Source organism: Periophthalmus magnuspinnatus, chromosome 5 (assembly GCF_009829125.3).
Source record: "Periophthalmus magnuspinnatus isolate fPerMag1 chromosome 5, fPerMag1.2.pri, whole genome shotgun sequence".
Lineage (NCBI taxonomy): Eukaryota > Metazoa > Chordata > Actinopteri > Gobiiformes > Gobiidae > Periophthalmus > Periophthalmus magnuspinnatus.
In genome coordinates this window covers 17,635,927-17,662,012 of record NC_047130.1, presented here as the reverse complement: position 1 = coordinate 17,662,012, position 26,086 = coordinate 17,635,927, and the positions used below count along the sequence as shown (strand labels likewise).

The 26,086-nt window shown below is 40.3% G+C and overlaps 1 protein-coding gene across 24 annotated transcripts; it reads left to right on the top strand.

The window, feature by feature from the left end:
* The first annotated feature begins 1,490 nt into the window (after positions 1–1,490).
* Positions 1,491–24,692, top strand: znf740a (zinc finger protein 740a). Of its 24 annotated transcripts, none has more exons than XM_033966557.2 (20): positions 1,491–1,815; positions 2,905–3,023; positions 3,190–3,372; positions 3,618–3,731; positions 5,627–5,747; positions 6,559–6,642; positions 9,700–9,783; positions 10,181–10,264; positions 10,441–10,524; positions 10,666–10,749; positions 10,990–11,073; positions 12,889–12,972; positions 13,531–13,614; positions 14,773–14,856; positions 15,119–15,202; positions 15,510–15,593; positions 15,835–15,918; positions 16,343–16,426; positions 16,940–17,058; positions 18,905–24,692. In XM_033966557.2, exons 2-20 carry the CDS (start codon positions 2,979–2,981, stop codon positions 19,076–19,078), a joined length of 1,848 nt encoding a protein of 615 aa, XP_033822448.1. In that variant the 5' UTR covers positions 1,491–1,815; positions 2,905–2,978; the 3' UTR covers positions 19,079–24,692. The 24 variants fall into 24 exon arrangements, with proteins under 24 accessions (XP_033822448.1, XP_033822447.1, XP_033822451.1 ...); XM_033966556.2 differs by having other exon boundaries at positions 3,618–3,761; XM_033966560.2 differs by lacking the exon at positions 9,700–9,783 and having other exon boundaries at positions 3,618–3,761.
* The last annotated feature ends 1,394 nt before the right edge of the window (positions 24,693–26,086 follow it).

Here is a 26,086-nt window from a genome sequence, read left to right as displayed (position 1 = left end):
GAGAGGTCAGTGAGCAGGACGTTACATTAGTCAAACATACTGGAGACAAATGCATGGATAAGTCTCTTTAAGTCTGGTTTTGACAGTTTACCTTTGATTTTTGCAATGTTTTTAGGTGGTAAAAAGCTGCAGATGTTATTGATTTGATGTGGTTGTTAAAGTTCAAGTCTGAGTCCATTATTACCCCTAGATTTCTAGCCTGATTTGAAGATTTTAGAGAGAGAGACTGGAGGTGACTGCTGACACTTTCTCTATGTTTCTGTGGGCCAAAGATGATGACTTTGGTCTTGTCTGAGTTTAGCTGGAGAAAGTTGTTTCACATGCACACACTGATCTGTTGGATGCAGTGGCAGAGTGAATCCACTGGTCCATATTAACCTGCTGTCAGTGAGACATAGATCTGAGCGTCATCTGCATACTTGTAGTAGGACACATATCAGGTCCGGAATAAAATATCAGGTGTCTACATAACAATGCTGGGAGTTCACATTAAAAATAACACCTTAGGCCTATATACAGTAACACATTTTACTTGTGGTGAAGTCTAATTTGAGCTGCACGATTGCACCTTCATTTGTAAATGATCTACTCCTCTCTAAAGTGTAAACAGGCGTGTCCCATGTCCACCACAGTCAGGGCCGACCCAGCCTATAAGCAGACTAAGCAGCTGCTAAGAGCCCCAAGGTCACCAGAGGGCCCCAAGAGCTCATACATTTATACTGAAAATAATATATAAAGTTTTATTGGACACAGGGATTGTGTGTTTGCAGCAGCCTAAATATCCCTCTAAAACAATTACATTTGTTTTATATCTATAGTAGCAAAATATCTACTGCTGCTACATTTGTTTTTGAGCCGGGCAGAGATGAAGGCAGCTAAATATTTACACTGGTGCAAGGACCCTTTATAATGTAAATTTAAGCCCCCTGTCGCCAACTGGAACACATTAAAATCCACCAGAAAAATGTCTAGAATTTAAAAAATCCTGACCCCTCTTATATGTTTGTCCACTGTTCTTGTGACTGTGGTAGTTGTGACATGCTGGATGTTTCAGTCTGATGTTGGTCATATAAATACAAATATAATTGGTCAAAGTGATCAGAGCAGAGTCATAATGTTGTCAAATGTGAATCACCAACAGCTGAGCCAGGAGGCATCCGCTGTTGGGGGCCCCAGAGACAAATTCTGCTTAGGGCCCCCTGAAAGCTAGGGCCAGCCCTCATAATATGCTAGGAATCATAACAAAATCATTATGTGTGTGTGTAAACTTGCAAGTTACACAGACACTATATCAAATTTTGAACTAAAACGTGACTAAATCTGGTTTTAATCAGAATATAGGATTCATCTTAGGGTCTCCCTGAAAGCTAGGGCCACCCTGACCACATTCTAACAGCAGTATTATTGTGTTATTGTGTTATTAATGCTTTGTGCGTGAGTACTGTCGCCCTCTGCAGGCTGACCTCCGCCACTGCAGCGCCTTTCTCGTCTCGGCCTCGTCTCGGTCTCGTTCTTGCGCAGACACGGAGCCATCTTCTGCACAAATCGAGAGAAAAAACCCGTATATCTCGCGTCAGACCTGGGTCCCGGCGCAGAGGGCTGGTTCCTCGGTGGTTCTCCCCGTGTGAGAGTCCGTCCGTGTGTCCGTTTGTGTGGGTCTGTAGCAGGGGCCGGAGCGCGGCTGAAGATGCGCCTGTGTGCGGAGGGCCTGGCGGGGCTGAGCTGTGAGGGCTGTGGGGGAGTGGAGCTTCCTGTGGCGTTTCCTCTGTTTGTAAACTAGCGCTGAAGAAAACCACGGCCGACGACAGCGCTCAGGTACACAGCACTCTTTTATTATTTATCAGGAATATTCCATTTTACTAGTGTTTATTTATGCATCCAGTTGTCTGTCTATCAGAACGGCACATACGCGTTCAACTGGTTAAATCTCGAAAGTGTTTTAGTGAATAAAACAGCGTCAGTTAGGCAGTGCTAGCATGCTAACAAATGCTAGCTAGCTTCTCTGGGAGGGGGAGGCGGGCGGCCATCACGAATGCATTTATCGCACAATCTTTCACCACCTAGCTCTTTTTACGTGCATTTTTTTCTAGTAAAGCCTGACTGCTATTCTTCTATGCAAAATTTAGTGTTTTTGATGCTTTAAGACAACATCCAGACGGGTTTAAACAAGTGTAGCTTCAACTGTTTGCCGTTGATGTGGAGGTGGGCGAGGGCGCCAGCGAGCAGCTAACTCACCCCAGCCTCTGTTCTGTGGTTTTATGCCTAAAAACAAGCGCAGAGGGGGGGTTGAGGCACGTTTATAGTCTCGTGTGGAAGTACAGACATGCACAAATGATGAAGGATGCAGTTTTGTTTCCTAAAAGTAGCAGTTAGAGCTGATCCAAGCAACTAAAGCTAAAGTAGCCGCCAGTGCGCATCGATGAGCTGTTACTACTGCTGCATAAGCCCACATAAGAGGAGAAAACCTGCACAGATACACGGAATTATCACACTAACTCACTCATTCTAACCTCGCACTTCATTATTTGTTGATTGCCTTTATAATGTTTTGTTAAATTCTTCCATGAGTCTATGTTCCCTTCTCTCGTTTGTACAGACATTCATCAGTACATTTTATATTAATTAAACCTTTATTACACATGACCAAGCACATGGATTCAGACCTATTTTTTTGAGGATGCTTGGGACATCTCAGCTGTTAGGGTTGTGAGAGTTCAGAGTAGTGTTTTGTTTGGGAGGCTTTAGTGCCTAGTAGATATAAAGTATGTATTTAATAAGTTTGTGTCATATTTTTGTTACAGTAAAGTCATGCTTGCAGGATTTATATCGTGATAATGTGTTCCATTCCCTCCATTGTATTAGTGTTGTTATTGTGTGTGTTTGACTGTGTCCTCCTCTCCTCAGTTTAATACTAGATGAGCCCTGACCATCCTGACTGACGCTCTGTGGATGACCCTGCGCCCACACTCCCCACAGCCATGTCCCATCTGCCCAGCAGCTCAGTGCGCGACCATATGAAATGGGTTTGTCTTAAACACCAAAGTCATTACCACTAATGCAGTATTGTGTCACTCAGGATGTTGTCGATATTGAATACTATTTTTTCTTTGGCAGACGATATTAACATTATACTGTAGCCTGTTGATCCATTCATCTGGTTTCTTACGTTTTCTTTTTGTTTTGCTCCAGGCGGGGCTGCTTGGCTGCGAGGCTGTCCTCTCCAGCATGGCCCTGATGCAGGCCAGTACGATGGGCGCACCGCCCAAGAAGATGATGGCTCCACTTGGCCATGGCCCCCCACCGAGAGAAGTCCCAGACCGACCCCCCCAGAGCCACATGATCCTTCCATCGGGGATGAGCTGTCCGCCTCTGGTTAGCACCAATCCGGGAATTGCATTCCTTTCAGTTTTATGATCGGAATTAATTACACCAGCAGTTCACAAGTAACCTTCAGGAGTGTAGTTTGAGTAATCGTCTGATTGTGTTACTACTACTTTTATTACAGAACACGTTTAACACTAAGATATATATCATATCAGATGCAGTGAAATAATGTCAGTGTTTGTGTGAGTGTTAGAGTGTGAGATATTGTAGTGATTTATTCAATATTTTCGCAGCTTATCCGAAAGGAAGGAGAGTACCAGACGCCTCGACTTCTGGACGATAAGGATATGAGGGCGAACGAGGATCAACTGAAGAAGAAGAACAGGAAATCTGTGCCTCCGTGTAAAGTGAGAGAACACGACGAGAGGGGAGGGAAGGTTAGTCAGTGGTTTATACATCAGCACCGGACTACACCGCGTATGGTGTTCAAATTAAAAGTCCTGAAACTAAACAGTCTGCTGCACTCACAAAGGCTATTTCCACACTATGCACATCACAGACAAAAGTATATGATTTAGTGTCCAGGTTTTATTGTTTCAGATAAAATTTTACTCCTTTTCTGGCCAGTAAAAAGCAGCATATTTTTCATTTGAATTTGCAAAGAATCTTTTTATTAGCAGTTTTCATATGACTTTTTTTACATAATTTACCTTCATTGCGTTTCCGTTTTATCATGCTAGCACTATAAAAAAAACCCTCATAACCTGTAATCTGAAAAAAAACATATTTTTCCTAGTAGACTTTAAGAATCTTAGGTGTTTTGCGGCGTTCAGCAGAGTTAGAGTGTCTGCTGGGAGAGATTTCATGCATGCAGAAGTGGCTGTGTGGGGGTGGGTGGATGGGGGGAGGAGCGGAGGGAAAATGGCGGAGGGGGTGGAGGTTGTGCAGAAGAGAGGGGGGGAGGGGAGCGGAGGAGACAGAGCACAATAACTGCAGTTGTGTTTCGAACGAGGAACAGCCAGTAACACCAGGGCACTAGGCCATCGGCACTGTTTCCCATAGATCCCAGGCCAAATTGTTGGCCAATTAAAGAAATTCTTGGTCAGTTAAAGAAACATCCTGCTGATCGATTAGTCAACTAAAAAGGGGGCGTGGCAAAAGCTCTCAAAACTATTATCTATGTATCTGATCCAAACTGTGCTCACAAGACTACACTTTCTTAGATATAAATACCAAAAAACACCAAATCTTAAGAAAAGTCACTCACTCCCTTCTGCTGTACAGCTATTTTCCACCTTCAAGTCACTCAAAGCATTTTACATCAAGAAATCACTCACCCATTCACAGACTTTCATACACCAGTGTACACAGACACTGGGGGCGGGGTTGGTTAAGCATCTTGCCCAAGGACACAACAACAGCATTCATCTGTGGGAGCTGAAATCACACTGCCAACCTCACCGCTCTCCCAATTAGGTTTATGTCGAGATATGAACTGCCAACCGTCGGATCAGTGAACAAACTGCCAACTGAGCTACTCTCGCCCGTTTTCCCATATAAATCTTTATAATGTAAATAAAACGATTTGTTTTTATTTACTAAGACGTCATTGTTGCTTAATTTCTTTTTAAAAATCTTTATGCATTCACTTTTTGTAATTATAGTTTATTTTAAAAATAAAAATACAAATGAGCAACAAAAGCGTGATTTTAGGATAACAATATTTTCTAGGTTGTTTTAAACTACAGGGGAGATTTTTAGACTAGAGGGCCTCCATAGTCTCTTCTGTTACAAGGAAACACTGCACTGGGAATGAAAGAACTCTGCTTAAAGGTTACCCTCTGATCTGATGTGTCAAAATAGCACATGGAGGTAGGGTAAATGTGTTCACAATTTAAAAAAAAACTCTCTTCTAAACTCTGATGTATGCCACTTATTCACCATGATGAGTTTATAAGCGCTTTTCACGACTTTCAAAGGCCAGAGCGGAGTTCTGCCTTCGTACTAACGCTACAACAACTAGCATGCTAACACACACTTACAACACTTTATAATTAGATGGCACTGGGCTTATTTTGACCTCAAGAGCTGCTTATATAATATATCTGTACTGGGACAAGACACATTTTGCTCAGAAACATGAGGAAATAAAGGTTGCTCATTGGCTGTTCTACCTGTCAACACTGTCTACTGATAAAACAGAAGAAACAACACTATAAAGCCGGCAGGTAGCTATGTGCGTGGGTTAGCTTCACATTTGAGTTGGTTGAAAAACATATTGAACACAATCTGCTTTTTTCAGGGACCAAACGGAGACGAGAACGGCCCTTCGTCAAAAGTGCAGAAAAACTTTATTTGTGATCACTGTTATGGAGCGTTTAGGAGCGGATACCATCTGAAAAGACACATCCTCATTCACACAGGTAAGCCCCTCCCCTCAGTTCTTGATTGCGTTCATCTTCTAGAATTTAATTAAGCCAGTGGTTCCCAAAATGGCGTCCGCAGGGAGGCTCCCAAAGGTTGTCCACACAGCAAGCATGAAAGAAAACTGATCTTAAAATAAACCTTACATCATTCATTTGTTTAATGTATTACTTTATGTCAGCTCATAGACAGTGTAATATGTATTTTTTTACCTGTAAATTTGAGAGGAAAACAGTGCATATTCTTTCAAAATGAGTGTGTGCTATTATTATTATTATTGGGGGGGACCCGTTCGATCTTTGGATTAAAAGTGGGGCCACAGCTAAGCAGACTTTGGGCAGATATGGCTATATTGTGGGGAAAAAAAAGTCAATTTTATTTATTATATTCTGACAGAGAATACATTAAACCTCATACCAGTGTTTTATTTCTTGTGGATTGGGCCAGTAATTACAGAGATGTTAGCAACAGGCCATGTCAACAAAGCCTTTGCTCTTAAAATCACAACTCAACCTGTGTTGCCAGAGCCTTAGCCTGCAGATAAAGGGCACATACAGGGTTTTCTCAGTCTATGGAAAGTAGGAATGTAACAATAATCCAAATATCACGATATCGTATTGTTACCCTTTATGTTGAAGTTGTTTTAAATGTTCTATATAAATAAAGTTGAAGTCAAAAGATAAGTCAGATAAATGAAACACAACTCCACGTTTGTGTATGTTTGTGATGAAGAAATAACATTATAGCAGATCTGAAAATAGCGTCATATGGGCTCTTTTAATGACACTAACTGTTGACCTCCTGGTTCAGGGGAGAAGCCGTACGCGTGTGCTGTGTGTGACATGAGGTTCATTCAACGCTATCACCTGGAAAGACACAGCCTCATTCACACAGGTAAGAGCCCTTTAAACTTTATTATACACTATATGATATTTTAGTACCCAGTTCACCACACTGCTCTGTCTCTATTTACATTCCTTTGGTTTGTGGACAGTCATTTCCAACAAACTCTTGCACCAAACACACAAAGAAAAGCAACTTGTGTGGTACATTTGGTGAACTATTATGAATCAAGAGCTCACCATAAATCACAGTGTAATTCTCAAGTATAGTTTCATTTAGGGCTATAAGGTTAAAGCAACTTATCACGAGTAGCTGATTATTTAAGAACTCATAGCTGTATTGTGATAATTGTAAATGCTAACTGGACTATAAAGACTCTAAAACACATTCAAAAGAGCTTTTTTATTACAGAGACAGTGGCATTGTTAAAGGTCCTATATATATTTATGCAAAACTGACTCTTGTGACCTTTAAGCCATGTTATAATGCTGTTACTTCCTCAAAAACATACCTGGAGTTTTGTTTGACTAACCCTTTATCATTGGCCTGTCTCCAAAGCTCAAAATGCTCTGTTCCACCTTGTGATGTCGTGAAGTGGTAGTTTTCAAGTTAACAGCTGCTTTTTGTCTTTTGTTCAGTAGAGATGGGAAATTCCAGGTTTGAAATTCCTTTAATGCAGTTTAAGACAAGACTTAAAACCCACCTCTTCTCCCTGGCATTTAACTCTAGCTCGATAGGATATCTTGTTGTTTTCTAGTTTTTTTTCTATGTATCGTGATATCTGTATATTTGTGGATATATTACCACATGACATTACAAGGAGGAACAGAGTGTTTTCGGTTTGAGAGAAAAACTCAGCTTTAATATGCAGCGTTTGTGTGTTAATCATGTGTGAATGAAACAAAACACAGCTTCAGGTCTGTTTGTGACAAAGAAACAACATAATTACATAGATCAGAACATGACATAATACAGGCATTTTAATAAATGTTTTATTTGTAAATATTCAGAGTTTAGAAGCCTTCAGTCATCATACTTCAACTTTTATGTGGTTAAAAATGTGTTTTCTAATCAAAATTTACAATAGAAATCGTTTGACTTGTCGACTACTAAAGTAATTGTTAGCTGCAGCCATAGTTTCAATTTCAAGTCTCCTATTCTTCTGTCTGACTGTTGGAAGTGCATAACAGAAAGACTTTTTTTTTTATACAAAACCATATTGTTCTATTTCACAAACACAGTAAATATCTTTGGCATTCTGGAGATGTCAGTAGGCTTGTCCTCCCACACAGACAAATGCAGCTTTGAAATGGTGTTTACTCGGGCATAAGAGCAGTTTTATGTTTGTTTTTTACATAAAACTGCGTGGACATCAAAGGACTAAATGCAAACATGGCACACACATTTGTCAGTCTAACATCGAACTCCTCTGGCAGTTAAAGGCCCTGTACCTGATTTCAAAATTTCAAGTCATGAGTCAGGAACATGTTTTAGTTTGAACTAAGCCGTCGTGATAACACATTTTAAAGTATTGGTATTGGTGAAGAACATATGCCATTGACACGACCACCCTAAAGCAAGTTTTCCCCCCAAAAAACTGTGTGCAGTATTATTAATTAACATGAGTTCCAATACAAATGAACACTTAATGAGTTATAGAAGCTACTTATTCAAACCTCTACAGCTTAAAACTTCAGAAAACTTAAAAAAAAAAAGAAAAAGAAAAAGTCCCCACCATAAGTATTCGTCCCTAAATGTACGGTAATTGTTCCATTTGTCATGTACTGAACAACAAGTTTATTATCGTGACAGGCCTAGTTTGAACTGTTAGCCCCTCCCACTTAGTCCTATCTACTATGCTGTCTGGGGTAATGCCATGCAGTTGTTTCCTTATAGTTCTCAAATCTCTGCTTACTATTTGCTTTAGGGATGCACCAATGTAGGCCTGTTACGATAAGACATTTTGAAGTGCCATATATAGCTGGACTAAATATAGATAATAAATGATAATCTTGAAACCAAACCATAAGGCAGAAGAATATAACACTCAAGTGGTTAGTTAGTATATATTTAATGGAGATAGAAGTTCTTGAGAAGTTGTCTATGTAATCCCTCAGTCATCCAGGTCTGATCCATAGCAAAAGAAAAATATATAATCTGTCAACTGGACAAAAAGTTGTAGGAGTGAAGACGTTTGGCTGCTCATCCAAACCAATTCTTCAGTTCCGGTCAGATTACTGCTGGACACTGCCTTATAGCTGTCTGAAGGGAGGAACTAACTACAGTGAAACTAGATAGAAGTTCATATTTCAAACCTCTACAGCTCAATTCTCATTGTACTACAGAAAAATTACAAAAAGTTCCCCACTGGCACAAAGAAAAAGCCCCCATAGTACATAAAATTACTGTTCCATCTGTTATGCATTGAAGGCGATATAGTCACTATCGTGTCAGGCCTACACCAATCCCGCTCTTTCTGTAAAAATACTGATGTTGATACTTTGGCTGTAAGAATCTTCCCTGATATCAACCAATACCAGGGCTGAGCCTGAAAATATAATGTATTTCCTTAAAACACAAACTTATCCAAATGTGTTTTATAACCATTATTTATCATTTAAAGTAACTAGAGAACAGCTTTGAAAAAAGTTAATATTATGAGATGTATTGGGCCAACTTTAACCAGTAAATCCTGTGATTACAACAGTTTAGAAACCAAAATGGGATATTTACTGGACCGATATCTGGGAACCCATATTCGATACATCAAAATTTTCAATAGCGACATGACAGAGAACCAAGTGTCTGGAATAGTGTCGGGCAGTTTCATATGATTCTGATTGGACAAAAAGTGACCCAACTAGCAGCTTCTGTAGTAGTTATTACCCGATATTTTTTCTCTATATATTTTTTCTTATATAACCGCTTTTACCAAACAGTGCATCATGTAAAGAGCTGTTGTCTTGAGAATAATAAATCAAAATCAGGTACGGACCCGTTAACTGTTGCATCTACACCATGTACATGATCTGACCTCAGCTCTGGACTCTGAATACGTCTGGAGTATTTGAAGCCTGAATCTAGACTAATATTTCTGTTTGTGTGTAGGAGTGAAGCCGTACGCTTGTTCCATGTGTGACATGCGGTTTTTCCAGCGTTACCACCTGGAGAGACACAAGCTCACTCACACTGGTATGAGACCGTACCCCACTATCATGTTTATGTTTTTATCATCACATATGTTAGGCTTTTTACCTAATAGTACTCAGTACTCCACATTTTATGACTATGGCTTTGTTTATCATTCATTCAAGTAGCTTCATACCTGTTTTTAGTTGGAGCTTGTCTTGACATAACTGAAGTCCTTTGATGCCCCGCAGTCTCACAGCTGATGACAGAACTAGAAATGTAAACTGACAGATGATGTTTTTCAAAATGTGCACACTGATTTATTTTGTCTTATATCAGTGTTTATGCTCAGCTAAACTCTATGCACCATACTCTTATCTAAGTAAAGAATGTGAGCTACTCCCCTCCCCTAATCTGCCCCCTCAGAGGCAGGAGTCTAATCTGTGCCTCCTCTGCACAGGGGTGAAGCCGTACGCTTGCTCCATGTGTGACATGAGGTTCTTCCAGAGGTACCACCTGGCCCGACACAGCCTCACTCATACTGGTACGCAGCAGCGCCCTCTGTAGACTGGTGCCTCAGACTCTAGTGGACTTATTCAAACTCACACAAATGTTTTCACCACAGTTACTCTGACACATAATGACAGAAACATAGGTGGTCCTTTAGACTGTTTGCACAGACCTGGTCCTATGATGTCTGATAGTGTTCTGTGTGTGCAGGGGTGAAGCCGTACGCTTGCTCCATGTGCGACATGAGGTTTTTCCAGAGATATCATCTGGCCCGACACACTCTCACGCACACGGGTACATGCTTTCATTACCTCTCGTTGACACTAGTTGGAGCTGTTGTGTATTTTCAGTATATGTAGTAGAGCACAGTGAGGTCAGAGGTCAGACTGTAGATTCAAATGTGTGCGTCGTGCTAAAGTTTGGCCCTGTATCCAGGGGTGAAGCCGTACGCTTGCTCCATGTGTGACATGAGGTTTTTCCAGAGATACCATTTGGCCAGGCACAGCCTCACTCATACTGGTAGGCACCCTCTACAAACCTGAATAATATTATGTACTACTGAAAATATGTATTATTGTACCTTTAAGTATGGTACTATTTAAAAATGCTAATGCTCGGACTTTGTTGGAAGACTGTCCACTGACAAAGTGACTGTGTTCTATTTGAAAACACTTATATTTGGTGCATGTTTTCTATTCTTGTTTCTGTTATATATAATACTGAGTGTTTCTGTGGACTGACGTGTGCTGTGCTCTGCAGGAGTGAAGCCTTACGCCTGCACCATCTGTGACATGAGGTTTATCCAGCGCTACCAGCTGGAGCGCCACAGTCTGACACATACAGGTACGACTCAGAGAGGGGGCAGATTGCATGCATCGTTATTACTGTCACATGACTACTTCAAACTCGAGTTTGTGATCTATGTAGGGAACATTTAGTTTGAGGTTCATTTGAACCTGATTCAGTCTTGGGATTTGGGATGACACAATGACCAGTTTTTATTATTTTATATAATTGATTCCACCCAAGATTTACTTTGACATGTCCATTAAGGCTCCTTTACAGCAATACAGTCTCGTCATTCCCATCACACTGTCAGGGCCACAGCTCACTTTTGTCCCTCTCCTCACGTGTCTACAGCTCCAGAGCGACCAAAATGAACCAAAGACAAAATAGTCACTACAGCAGGTGGCACTTGTGGTCATTGCATATAAACAGCTGGCTGAGTGGCTAGCCCTCCCTGGCATCTTTATGTGTGGCTCTGGATGATTTTCTTCCAGTCACCCCGGTTTCCCCATGAAATTATAACAAATCCTCCAGCGCAGGTAGTGCTGACCAAGCCTAGCTCGAGATCTGGAGCTGGGTCCACAGGCCTTAAATTCGACACGTCTTTATCAATGAATTTAAGTCCTGAATGCAACATGAGGACATCAGAGAAATGGAGTAAACTAGCTAGCTTTTGACCGAAGAGGAACACACTTATGTTTAGATATGAACGAGAGTGTAAAAAGGACACAAAGGTAAGCTGCAGTGCACTGTCTTCACCTCACAAATCCGAACTAACTCCAATGAGCTCCAACACTCTCCTCCTGTACGATGCTGTTATTCGTGCTTACAATCTAATGCCACGTTATCTCCTTGGTGTGAAGAAGTCATTAACAGTCCCGACCTGGGCCCAATGCCAGAGGGACTTGAACACAGAGACGGTGAACCACAGGAGCCTCAGCAGCTAGAGAGAGCAGGAGCACATTTTGCCCTTTGAACTGATTTAGGCCGTGGATCTGATCACTCCAGACGAGTTCAGACTTTCTGATGATGGAAACGGAACGCTGAGCAGTCATTAAGTGCTGCTGCCATAGTCTCTTTTCTTATCGAGAACACCTCAGGACACTTCCCTGGACGTGAGGTAGGAGCCCAGTGACAGTGACCTCTCTTTTCTGACAACCAGGTCATGAACCTGTGAGACCATCCCCAGCTCAGCATCTGAGCTGAACGTTCTGGAGGATTCTTTCAGCTTGATGCTGTCTCCAGACCCTCCCAGAGTTAGAACTGAAGAGCTCAGGCCTTCACTGATGTTTGGGTGGTCCAAGGCTCTGCCTTCTTTAGGTCCAACTCATATGAGTATCCACCAGGGCATTGTGTCATTTCACATTCAAAACTTTGTATTTCACTCTTTACCAAACATTGATCAATGAATCGTAAATGAAGTGTAAATCGGTTATAAAATGATTTTAACTGCAGGTTTAACATGTGTCTGATGCATGTTTACATGGAACATACAAATGCATTATCTGTGTTGAATGTTATGATTTGAATAGTTGTCCAACTGCCTAAAATTGTCTTGCCTCTGAGCACAGGCACAAGGCAAATTCTGTGGACGATTCAGGCTGATTTGGCTGGAAATTGAATAGGAATAATAATTTGGTGTTCTGATTTTTTATTTGGATTTGGAGCCACTTTTCTTCACTTTCTAAATTGTTGGAATTTGGACTGTTGGCGAAGATTTAAAATGATTACGGAAGAATACTGGAAAACTGGAAAATTGGAGATAGCCCACATTGGAAATCTGACCTTCACATTTGACTAACTGATATTTCAGTAAAGTTCAGATCATTTTTGGCAGTTGCCCTGTGTGTGCTAAAGCCTTTGTGTGTGTAGGGGTGAAGCCGTACGCTTGCACCATGTGTGACAAGAGGTTTTTCCAGAGGTATCATCTGGCCAGACACAGCCTCACGCACATGGGTATGCTCCAGTCCCATCACTGCTGCCACTGTTATACAGGCTCTCACACTGCTTTATAGAGTTAGCAGTAACATGAACCACCAGCTCATATTCTGTGCAGGAGGGACTTTTGGGCTCAATACAGACATTTTAGTGCCTTAGCCCAGGGCCTGAGATTGGTCGTTAACATAGACTGTATGTAGAAGTGGACTGAGCGTGACGTCACCCATAGCCCTTGGCTCCAGTCAAATGAAGCATATTGCGGCTAGCAGTTATGGCGGCTAATTTGGAGCCATGTTCCATATTTGGAAATAAGAGTGTACAACTAAAGAGCAAATCAAGAGCGAGGTTGTTGAAGGTACTCGCCCCCTTTCTGACTACACTGCTGATTTGGCTAATGGCCGGTACTTAGCAGCAAGGCTAAAAAGCTGTCTATCAAACCTGATGCTAACTCTAGCAAGAGCTGACTTTGGGGAAAGAAGGCACCTGAGGCACCTAGCGGGTTAGCTGTGTCTATGTATATGTACAGTCTATGGTAATGAACCACAGCAGCAGAAATAACTGTTGTTCTGCATTTAGGGGTGAAACCGTACGCTTGCACCATGTGTGACATGAAGTTCTTTCAGCGTTACCACCTGGCCCGACACAGCCTCACGCATACTGGTATGAGGCTCCATACCACACCAGCCCCTTTTACAGAGGACGCAGCGGCACTGATGGACGCCAGGGACTCATGAATATTCTTTATCGCTCAGTTATTGCATAGAGTAAAGGTCCAAAGTAGTGCCAGGGCTGGTGCCAGTGATGCCAAGTGTAGCCTGAGTTTTAGATTGCTTTTAGGCCTTTGCTATTGGTACATGCAGCCTTAGTCTGCTTGATTTGGCATTTCCATTTGATGTTGCCCACCTTGAATGGTGTAGGCCAGTGCAGACACTCATCCAAATTGGCCTGTGCATTACTGCTCCAGTGGAAAGAGTCTACACCACAGTATCCACAGGAAGTGGTGTGTAGAGGCAATCATTTGAAACGTAAATGAGCTTCATTATATCTTCTCAGTGAAAATATCGTATTGTTCAATATCACCATAGTGATCTCAAACCCCAAGAGCTATTTTCAATTTAAATAAGAACTGACCACTTTCAAATCCTTTGTTTGATTGATCTTAAAGGCTCTGTTGGTCGACACCAATTTGACATGAGTGCACCATGTCACATAAACTGTTCTCTACCATCAGTGTGCCATTAAAACAACGTCCTCTGTGGAAGGGGCTTTAGGATGTTCATGTGTTGTGTGATTTAATGTAGCTCATAGTTAAAAGGTGCTAGCCTGGCACAGCCAGACTCTTCACTGTATTAGTGTGGTGTCTCAAAGCACTGCAAATGAAATATTTATTTTGTGAGCGATGAGCGTATGTGAAGGAAACAATTCTGACAAGTAGTGCACATGGCACATAAACTGACTCGTGCAGAAGTGAATTCACTGAAACCACAGGTGCTTTGACCTCAGCTAATTAGCTTCAAACAAACTTTGCTGTACAGCGCCTGGAGTCTGGCTTAGCCGGGCTAAAACTACGGTCCTTCTGTGATCAGATCTGTTTAGTTCTGGTTTCACTTGTTTGTCCATGTTGGCTTCGGCCTTCTTACTCTGGAGGATCTATTCTCAGTGATAATCCCAGAGCATGCTGTAGGCTGTTCTGTCCGTACACTCTATTTTGACCATAGTTCCACATAACAGTATCAAACATGTCCTCTATAAACCAGTAGTTGCGGTTGTTATTGCGTAATGCTGGAGGCGCCCTGTAATCCTGCTGTCTGCGTTTAGGTGTGAAGCCTTACGCTTGCACCATGTGTGACAAGAGGTTTTTCCAGAGGTATCACCTGCAGAGACACAGCCTCACGCACATGGGTATGGGCCGCCTCAGATCTTCATGTGTCTATTTACAAATACATTTATACTATTATATTATATCAGTAGAGCATTGATAAGCTCCTTAGCACCATCAGCTCATGTGGTGTGTCCAGTGGTGGATGTACAAATTTACTTCAGTTATTGGATTCTCCTGCATAAAATAAATTTGATAAAGTGGTTAGCACCCCATCAATATAAACTGAATTCACATGTCTTCCTGTTACTGATGGACTGTGAGTAATTGCTGCTCTGCGTTTAGGGGTGAAGCCGTACGCTTGTACCATGTGTGACATGAGGTTTGTCCAGCGCTACCACCTGGCCAGACACAGCCTCACTCATACGGGTACGGCCCCACTGACTCATTTTACTGCTTATATTTGCTCTTATGGTGAGGGAGGGATCAAATATGCTTCAAACTAGAACAGGGAAAGTGGGACGTCCCTGAGGTGTCAGATGTAGCAGTGGCATCATAGGATAATCTAATGTGTTAGTTACAGTGAAAATATATACAGTAATGATTATACGCAATAAAGCATGTAATATAGTTTATAATTACAAGAAATGGCTTATTCATGCATGAGCTGGCCCACATGTTTGTATTGATGTGAGCATTGGCAGAACTATGATGTAATCCTGCTGTCTGCGTTTAGGTGTGAAGCCTTACGCTTGCACCATGTGTGACAAGAGGTTTTTCCAGAGGTATCACCTGCAGAGACACAGCCTCACGCACATGGGTATGGGACGCCCACCACCCATAGATCTATCATCAGCTCATGTCTGTGTTTAGTTTGGATCTGACAATTACACTGCCCTGCATTTTAAACCATTTGGAAATTAATCTAAGCTTTAAATATCTTTTTTACCTTTCAATTATTAAACAGTAAACTTTGATAGTAATGGTTAACAGCCCATCAATGGTGATTAGTGACAGGCACACAGCAGAATGACTCTGAGATCCTGTGTTGATGGTTTTAGGGGTGAAGCCGTACGCTTGCACCATGTGTGACATGAGGTTTGTCCAACGCTACCACCTGGCCAGACACAGCCTCACTCATACGGGTACGGGTCCTGCCCTCTGCACGCTGCACTACTGCAAATGAAGGAACTAAAGCCATTCAGATCAGAGCGGTTTAAAAAGAAACTTAACTCTTAGCGTAAACCGTAACACATGTATCCTCCTGGCTTTAAATATTGTACAGGGTTAACATCAGGTCACACTCATCGCCAACTGATCTTTACAATGTGAAGAAAACTTATCTTGATCTAAATTAGTTGTTGGGTCGATTCACTGAAACAGAATATGTATGTCTTTGTCATTGTATGTCATGGGTGTTGATGTGGACAGTGGCAGGCACATACAGTCTGTGTTTATACTGTAGATATAATGTTGCTTTGAGTTACCCAATGCTAGGCTAATGCTAGTGCTAGGCTAATGCTGCAGTTGCTCCTGTTGTTGAGCTAATTGCCTGCTCTGTGTGTGTAGGGGTGAAGCCGTTTGCTTGCTCCATGTGTGATATGCGGTTTATTCAGCGTAACCACCTGGAGAGACACAGCCTCACTCATACGGGTACGAGATTTCCTCCTGTAGCTTTACCTGATGTAAACATGTCACATGACAAGGCCACGACAAACTCGAGTTTGGGTCATCATGTCATTTGATGGGATGTTGAACCAGACCCAAACACGGCCCTGGTTTATGGCGCTGCTCATCTGGACCAGAACTCACTGAAGTCCACTCTGAAATACACATAATGAGTTGATGACAGGCCTCACTCACTTCTGAAATGTTCAAAATATATATTAAAACTGTTATAAATAGGGATGGTCTGGTATGTTTTTCGCTATATTCTTCTGTTTTCATTGTAACTTGCTAAACAGATTTAAAGGACAAACTGGGAATGTCACACAGAGACTTAGACAAAATCAGCGTTAAATATTGAGGAATTTGCTTAATCTATAAAAAATCCCACATATCGGCCAATATCACTCTTATCTCCATCCCTACTTATAAACCAAATAGATTCTTTATGACTAACTGGGGACGATCGTGCTCATGCATTACCTGTGCCCTGTGCTGTAGGAGAGAAGCCTTTTGCCTGTGACATGTGTGATATGCGGTTCATCCAGCGCTACCACCTGGAGCGGCACAAACGCGTACACAGCGGAGAGAAGCCGTACCAGTGCGAGCGCTGCCAGCAGGTGGGTCTGCACACAAACACACACAGTATACACAGGTGGGGACTAGGGATGGGACAATAAACAATAATATCGTTTATCGTGATAAAAAGGGTTGACAATAATCATTCGTGGGACATTTTGTACAATCGTGATAGTCGCCAACAAAGATAATCTCCATTATATCACCTGAATGTGCAGAAAAACAACAATAATTATTAATATCCATAACAACTTTAATAATTATCGTGATATAATCATGAATCCCATTCATAGTACACACTAGTAATGAGACAATATTGAAATTTGGTGTCACGATTATCATGGCCAAAATAATTGTGATTAATGATAATACGATTAACAGCTGTTTTAGTACTGTACTTTGTTATCAGTGAAAACAACACTGATCTAGAAGAGACCATCAGGGAGAAGTAGATTTTTTTCTGCACATTCTGGTGATTATCTTTATTGGCGATTATCACGATTATATAAAATGTCCCACAAATGATTATTGTCGACCCTTTTAACACGATAATTGATATTATTGTTTATTGTGCCATCCCAAGTGGGTATATAAAACATACACATAGATATAAACTGTGAGTCTGAGCACAGGGATTTCAACAAACATACTCTTAAGGGGGATAATAACGTATCTTAAATGGACAAGAATTGGTAAAGGTTCCTATAGTTAAAAAAGGATACCCCAAGGGCCAAACTAAATCACTTTATTTCACCTACCCTAACCTTCTAATTTAAAGAATACATATTATGCCAAATTGAGTTTATAGTCTCAAAAATAAAATGTTGTTTCCTCATTAAAAATTGGATTTTGCGTCACTCACATTGGTTTCATCTCTAATCCTAAAAATAAGTTCTTTGCCACTGAACCTCACCAAATACTGTTTCAAATTTCCCAAGATTGTGACATCACAGGTAGAGGCCCCCTTTTAAAGTCCATTTTGTTTTAAGCGATTTTGCCATTAAATCACATTCATCACCGCTGCATGTTTTCATCAACATGTTTTTTTTAATTATTCATTATTTTAAATCCAAAATCATGAAAGTCCACCAGTGTCTGCGTACACTCCTTCCTTGATGTAACGCGCACTGAAGTTGGGAAGCACTATATATGTAAACGAGACCAATTTTTGACAATTTGGAGTTTCAAAATACTTTAAACCAGGGGTCACCAACCTTTTTTAACCTGAGAGCTACTTTATGGGCACTGAGTCATACGAAGGGCGACCAGTTTGAGACGCTCTTCTGAAATAACACATTTTCTCAGTTTGCCTTGAGTTAAACATTATTAATAATGATAAATGATAATCATCTATGTGAACACACTGATCACGTTGCAAGACACTGATCACATTAATGATTTCTCAAAATAATTATCAACAATGAGCAAGGAGGGAAACAGATATCAGTATTCAGCACTTTAACTTTACTAATCTTAGTAATTGTTAAATTTCCAGATGACACTTACATCATTACATCTCATAGGAAAAGTGTCCCATTTTCACTATCCATTGACAAACCTTGGTTTGTCAATGGATAGCACTGGTTTTGTCACGCGCACAATACTGACCTTTGAAGTGAGTAGGTCAAAGTTCACCTTAACTTATATAAACTTCACGTATAATGAACATATGTTTAAGATATTGTCATTTTTAAATCTATATAAACGCAAGGGTGATAAAAAAAAAAACTTTTTTAGATGCAGCTCATTAGTGAGTTGTGCTATTTTTAGAACCGGTCTGCGGGCGACTCATGTGGGGCTTGGGGGCGACATGGCGCCCGCGGGCACAGTGTTGGTGACCCCTGCTTTAAACCTCTCATAACAAGTCCTGCTGTTTTTTTCCCTCAGAACTTCTCACGGACTGACAGGCTGCTGCGTCACCGGCGTCTGTGCCAGGGCCGTAGCGTGCCCAAAGTGGAGACCCCTCAGTGCTGCGAGCCGCGGCCGTACCCCCAGGACCCCCCTCCTGCCCCCCCAACATGGAGCCCCCTTCACCCACCTCCGGGACGCCTCGCCGTCTGACATATAGCCCCGCCGCCATCTTGGATCCACGTGGGACAGGCCACAGGGTTTCCTCGTCGCTGAGGCAGGGGCACGCGCCATAGACAAAACCTGAGCAGCTCCAAGAGAGAAGAGAATACTGACAAACTTTGATTTTTGTTTATTTTTTACAATTTTTTTTTTCTTTCACCGTAAATTTTTACAAACTGTCTACAAAAGTGTTCCTGTTTTGTAATCTATTTTTTCTTTGCGGAAATCTTTTTATTATTGTGAATCTAAATCTTTTCCTGGTGGTACTAGTGAAGAGGAAGGACGTCTTGACAGAGTTTGGTCATGTTGAAAGTATTTGAACCATTTTGGGGCGGTAGGTTTGAACTGTAAGCAACCATTACTTAAGTGAAAGTTGAAACTGCATTCAAAACTGTTCGAATTCTTCAGTTGCAGTTTCAGCAGTGTAAATAAGAGTCGTCATTATATCGCTTTCGTAATGGTGTGGCCCAAGTAGTTCAAATGAAAAATCTTGTACATAAAACACTAACCACCAGTGCTTCGAACTGTAAACTTCCGAGCCTCCAAAAGTGAGCGATGTCGTCCTGTTATGATGCTTCTGGACTCGGATTGGTTGGCTGTGGTCATGCGATGCCGCCAACTTTTCCTGGACTCCAATTGGATGGCTGCGGTCACATGACTTGCTGCTGCATCAGGAAATAGCGCATCTTTGTGGAGAGGCCATCGACCAGCCCTTCCTCATTCAAGAGTCCTAAATCTTGAGTGTTTTTTAGTCCTGGTCTAAGTAAAGGTAGGCTATGCTAGGCCAGCGCTACCACGTCTTCTGTACAAAACATTGTGAGTTCAGTGGGGTTACTCAAAATCTCGTGGCCTTAGTGTTGTTGCTTTTCATTTTGCCTTTTTCTCAACTATTGCGAATCTTGGATCAGAAGAAGACGGCAAGCAGCGTTTTGTTTTTTTGTTTTTTTATGTAACTGTCGGTTACCCAAAGTCGGTAACTTCCTTGTCTAGCTGTTGTCTTGATGAGTATTTTTACTGTATACAAACCAGTTAGGCAAAACATTACGATCACTGACAGCAAGTGAATATTTTGTCCGCAAAGTTGTTAAAGGAGAAACAAGATTGGGATTTGAGCCAGTTTAGTCCTGGTTTGGTGCAGGTCTTGTAGGGTCTTCCCACTCTTTCTAACTTAGGTGCTTCAGGCCTGGTTATGTCTTGAATTGTACATGGTTGAGTACCGGGTTAGACCTGGCTTAGTCATGGGGTAGTCCAGGTTTGGTATAGGTCTTGTGGGGTATTCCAGGTTAGCAGTGGTCAGCATCTATTTGGGGTGCGTAAGACCTGGTTTAGTCCTGGGTTAGACCTTGGTTAGACCTGGGTAAGGTCTCGTTTGTATCGGTATTGTGGGTGTAACCAATCTACAGTGCTCAGTGTTAATAAGAAGAGCTTAAGATCTGGTTTAGACCTGGTTTAGCCCTGGTTTGGTACTGCAATTTTGGGTGTTCGTGGTCTGCATTACTCAGTATCAATCAGAAGTGCTTAAGACCTGGTTTAGACCTGGTTTAGCACCACAATTTTGGCTGGTCTGTCTGCAATGCTCTTTATCAATCCAAGGTGCTTAAGACCTTGTTTAATCCTGGGTTAGATCTGGTTTAGTCCTGGTTTGGTATTGCAGTGCTCAGTATCAATCAGAAGTGCTTAAGACTTGGTTTAGACCTGGTTTATTCCTGGGTTAGACCTCATTTAGCCCTGGTTAAGACCTGATTAAGTCCTCATGTGGCACCACTCTACACAGCACAGATTGTTGTTAAAATGACTGAATTATGAGCCGGTGGTCGTAATGTTCTGCCTGGCGGTTGTATATTTAACAGTATGTAACATTTAGGAGCTCTAATAGGCAGTTGATGCTTCCCTCTGCGATGCTTTGTCCACCCAGTCATAGGCCAAGGCACAAAAATAACCTTTTTTTGAGTCGACTACAACTTTTTTATCCAAATACTATGATGTGATTGCTGTATATAACGTGTCTATTCATTTCTATTGGTTCAGCCTTAAGTGAGAGTGAATACTGTACTCGGAAACAAAGGTAGAACTTCATGATATTGTAACAAAGATTTACTATTGAGCGTACTGATCCTTTCCGTGTGCCAGAGTTTTCTCAATTGGATTAAACAGACTGAAACTACATAGGAGCTTAAGACAACTGTGGTTATCTATATACAGTCACTGGCCAGTTAATTAAAGATGAGGTTTAAAGACGAGGTATTTTGCTGACTTCTATGGGGTATTAATTGTTAACACATAGCATATTTAGATGACCATGTTACCTTTTATTTTGAAAAAAGGCAGTATTCCCCCCAAAACGTGTTAAAATGTTAGTTTAATTACTTTCGGTTGCGTTTTTGATGCTCTGAGCCTCCCCTCCCCTTGCACTAAGTCACCCCGAATAGAGCCAGTGCCCAGGAGAGATCGCTAGATTACTCAGACATGCATGGATGACATATAAAACCTCTTCAGGCATGTTTTTGGTGAGGGAACAGTGTAATAACATGGTAGAAAGCTCCAAAATGTACATCTCTAGACAATACAATGAAATCCTCACAGGGAAAACAATTTTGAGTTGGACTTGATGAGGAAAAGTACCTAAAGGATTAACCTACTGTTTGATTTTATGCATGTTATAGACTGAACAATTGTCTTTAAATCAGAACTATTCTGCAAAATGGACTTTTCAGAGCTTTGAACCATGTTATAGTTGTTTCCTTTCAACCTTTACTCACCTGAAGTTCTATTAGCAGTGATTCGTGCGTATTTGAGTTGTCTTTCGAGATGCCATTTTGCCGATCAACCCCCGTTTAACCTCGACCAGTACACCCCCACGTCATTCTCGAATTTAATTTTCTTAAACGGTGATATACGTAAAAAAAAATCCACTACTCGCTACTGTGATGTGCAGCTATCCATAGGGGGCGCTGACAGCTGCACAGCTCTTTGTTGTGATGACATTTATGGCGACGTCAGCTCCCACTGGACACTGTAGTTTTATAATGTGGAATTCAGTGGATTTGTATCTTTTATTAAGTTGTTTTAAATTAATTTTGTGATTTAAAATGTGTAAATTCTAACATAATGATCCACAGGTGTTAGATTATAACTATAGAGCGGCACAAGCAAAACAGGTCTGCTTTAAAACAGTTGTACCTTGTGAAATCGTTGTAGTTCCTCATTCCCCTAGACTAGTACCGGTTTGGCTGATAACCATGACTGATGTTAAGGTTTTAAAATCTATAATAAGGACCAATTTTTTGTTGAGTTATAATGAAGTTTACATATTAACGTTTCACTTTTGTAAAAATATTACCTAATTTTCCATCAAAAAATTTGATGTGATTGGGAAACAAACTTAGAATGACACACAGGCACAGACAGATGGGGAAAAAACATCCAAATATCAGCAAGATTTTCAATATTAGACCAATGCTGATATCTGGGGACCTCTTTCGATATTGCTAATAATGTTAAACCATCCCTATTCCAGATAACATTGAAAACAACTCAACATTGTCCAGATGACGTCATTTGAAACTTAAACCTTGAGGAGTGGCCAGTGACAGTATATGGTCAGTTTTTGCTCTTATGCCATTATAACCGCACAAACTGATATTGTTGTTAAAGGGCCAGTACCTGATTTTGAGCGAAAAAACAAACTGAACGAATTAACTGTTAGCTCCGCCCACTTTTTTTGAATCTCAAGTTGAACCGTGACTGAAACAGCAAATGTCTAGGATAGCCACAGGTAGTTGTTTCCAGATAATAAAAAAAACTGCTTTTATGAAATACGTTATGGAGTTGGGGTAAAATATACAATTTGGAATTTTATTTTGATAATCAGAATCAGAATCCTTTTATTGCCATTGTTTGTGAACACAGTTCATAAACTAGGAACTTATTTTGGTGATAAAGTGCAACATAAAACATAAAACACACTGAATAAATACAAATACAAATAAGGGCATGCACGAAGTTAAAAAAAAAGATATGCTTAAAAATCAAATGAAGTACTTAAAGGTAGAAAATATATACAACAGCAGCATCAGAACAACAGTGCAAACATGACTTATTAGAGTGACCGGTGTTATAAGTGTCCAGTTTTGTGCAAATATTATAAAGTGTTCATGAGACAAACTGCAGAGGGGAAGAAACTGTTCTTATGGCGAGAGGTTCTGGTCCCAATGGACCGTAGCCTCCTGTCAGAGGGAAGTGGCTGGATAAATGGATTACGTTCAAAGTTCGCATTTTAAAGAATGGACAAAAGGACTGAAATATGAACTGGCAAAGGTATACAAGAATCACATTTCAGAACATGGTTGTACAGATCGAAACTACTCAGCAGTTTTTATGCAGACTGGCTATCTGGATATTATTTTCAGGTACTGGCCCTTTAAGATTTTGGATTGAGAAAATGTGTTGGGAATCTGGGGAGGTTACTGGCACAAGCACATAGCAAAACGGGGAGATAGTCTTACACGTAGTCCACTGTTAACTTTTCTGTCACATTTCGTATTATTCAACCTGTTGCAATAGATCCTTGTTTATAGTTTTGCAGGTAAAAATTTTGTTTGATAAATTCTCATTGTATTTTGAATGATTGTTTTAAGGACCTTTTTATTCTGATGAAATTGTGAACACTGGAGGTAAAAAAAAAAAAAAAGATATAAACATTTATTTCATTTATTAGATTTTAGTTTTTAGGAACGTGGTTCTCAATCACGGTGCCCACATATATCCCATTCGTTTTTGTTTTGTTTTTTAAATTTTAATATCTTTTTAACATTTTGATGGCACATGTATTTTAAAATTAATGCGGCAGTGTAGAACTTTTCCACCATCTGCTTGTCTCTATTGCTCGCTTTGCTTGGAATGAACAACAGTATGGCTTTAAACTTGTCTTTCTTGTCTATCTCCATGGAGACAAGCAGTTACAGGCCTAATCTGTGGAGAGGCGATGCCGTTCACTTTCACAGTAAACTCAAAACATTCCCTGAGACGACATAGGAATCAACACAGAAAAACAATGTAACGTCATACTCCAAAACATTCCAGGCAAAGCAACATCTCTATGGAGACCAGCGAGAAGTGGCCATCTCTCCACCGGGAAAGTTCCACTGTGCGCCTTTAAACAATATCAGTCAATGCTAACAACTATTTCAGCATTGTCGGGGCCCACCTGTTGAGAACCATTATTTAGTCAAAGCCGATTCCTCAACAAAACACATTGGAGAAATACATTGGCCGCCCCATGAAATTAACCTTATTTCTACCAAGTCCCTGTTAACTGTAGTAATTTATATTGGTATTAGACGAATTTAAACAGTAGCAATCACAAATTAGTTGTTTTTTATTAGTCTTGCATGCGGAGTTACGGTCCTCGTTTAAATTAAAGGATCTTAGTATAATCTTTATTTTATGAAGGCGAAAAATAAAAATAACTTCGTAAAATTCTGATCATTGTAAAACGGGCTAACCATTCTTTCATGTACCTCGTGATCCAAAAGTTTAATCTGTTTGAAAATCAGAGGAGAGGCTTCTTATTATTATCATGAATAAAATCATTTGTAAAGGAAAACACTGTACGATTGTTGTTGTTTTTTTAATGTGTGAAAATAATCTTCAATTAATATTTGAATGTCTTTGGCAGAATGTTCAGCAGTTACTATGGCGATACAGTGCACGCATTAACACTGCCCGGTAAGTGTTTAGATTGTCTGAAAAGTCAAGAAAAAATATAAGACATTTTCAGGAGCCTGTGATCAATACGAACATTCATGGTCCAGCTTTAGGTGAGAGTGACTAAATGAAAAACTGTTGACTAATGCTAGCTAGCTTTTGACTGTAATGTTATTTGAGAGGGATATAATAGGTTTAACAGCACACATCAGCTCACATGTTCTTGTTGTAGTTTGAACTAAGTGAATTCTTTATGATCAGATTGTGGTAAAACAACACTAATCAGTATTTGAATGTGTATGTATGTCTATGGCAGAATGTTCAGCAGTTATCATAGTGACACAATGTACACATGACCAAACTCAGCCCGATAAGTGTTTAGATTGTCTGAAAGCTGAAGAAAAAATAGAAAATTGAATGAATGAATTTAAACAACACATTTTCAGGTTTAGGAGTTTTCAACAAAAAGGGGAGAGTGACTAAATGAAAAACTGTTGGCTAATGCTAGCTATCTTGTGACTGTAATGTTATTTGAAAGGGACTTGTTTAGCAGCACAAATCAGCTCACCTGTTCCTGTTGTAGTTCCAAATGTTCCAAAGAATGATTTGGAATCACGTAGTTTACTTTCCTCCTCCTCCAGAAAGTTATGTACTGTCACTTTAATTTATCATCAAGAGAACTGGACAAGCTGTAAATTACTGTTGAATTTGAGAGGACATTTTATTTGGTAAATCTACCACATTACTCTTACAAACATCATATTCAGATGTATTTTGAGGTGATAATGGGAATATTTTGCCATAACACAGTTTTTCAGATTTCACCTTTCCCCATATTATTCTTACTATTTTTATACTGTACATGATTTAAACATTGTTATTTCTTTAATTTTTTAAGTTTTAAGTTTCTTTAATCTTTATTTTTCAGGTACCAGGTACAAATTCATTAATTTTACAAAAGAAAAGATGATTTGTACCAGATTTAGCTGCTCCTACTTTTCCTCTACAGTCCCTGGGCAGGTGAACACATTAAAATACACATTTCATTACAATTACATTATAAGACTATTAGTTCAACATTAACATCAGCAATAAAATACAATACAATGTACCCATGTCCAATACCCGATGTTTCCTACAGTCCAAACCAATATAAAAAAAAAAAACATTATGTGCAGGTTATTATTCAAATATTTAAAAATATAACCTCAGTTGTATTCATTTTTCTTTTTATGCTATAACCAGGTCTGCCGGTAGGTGGCAGCCTTTTTAACCCAGTACAATAAAACTACA

What these genes read in the sequence shown, in the direction of transcription:
- znf740a (XM_033966556.2), top strand. Translation starts at nt 2,979, where the DNA reads ATGTCCCATCTGCCCAGCAGCTCAGTGCGCGACCATATGAAATGG. An exon ending in GGATGAGCTGTCCGCCTCTG is followed by an intron (nt 3,373 to 3,617) that starts GTTAGCACCAAT and finishes ATATTTTCGCAG; the next exon opens with CTTATCCGAAAGGAAGGAGA. An exon ending in ACACAAGCTCACTCACACTG is followed by an intron (nt 9,784 to 10,180) that starts GTATGAGACCGT and finishes TCCTCTGCACAG; the next exon opens with GGGTGAAGCCGTACGCTTGC.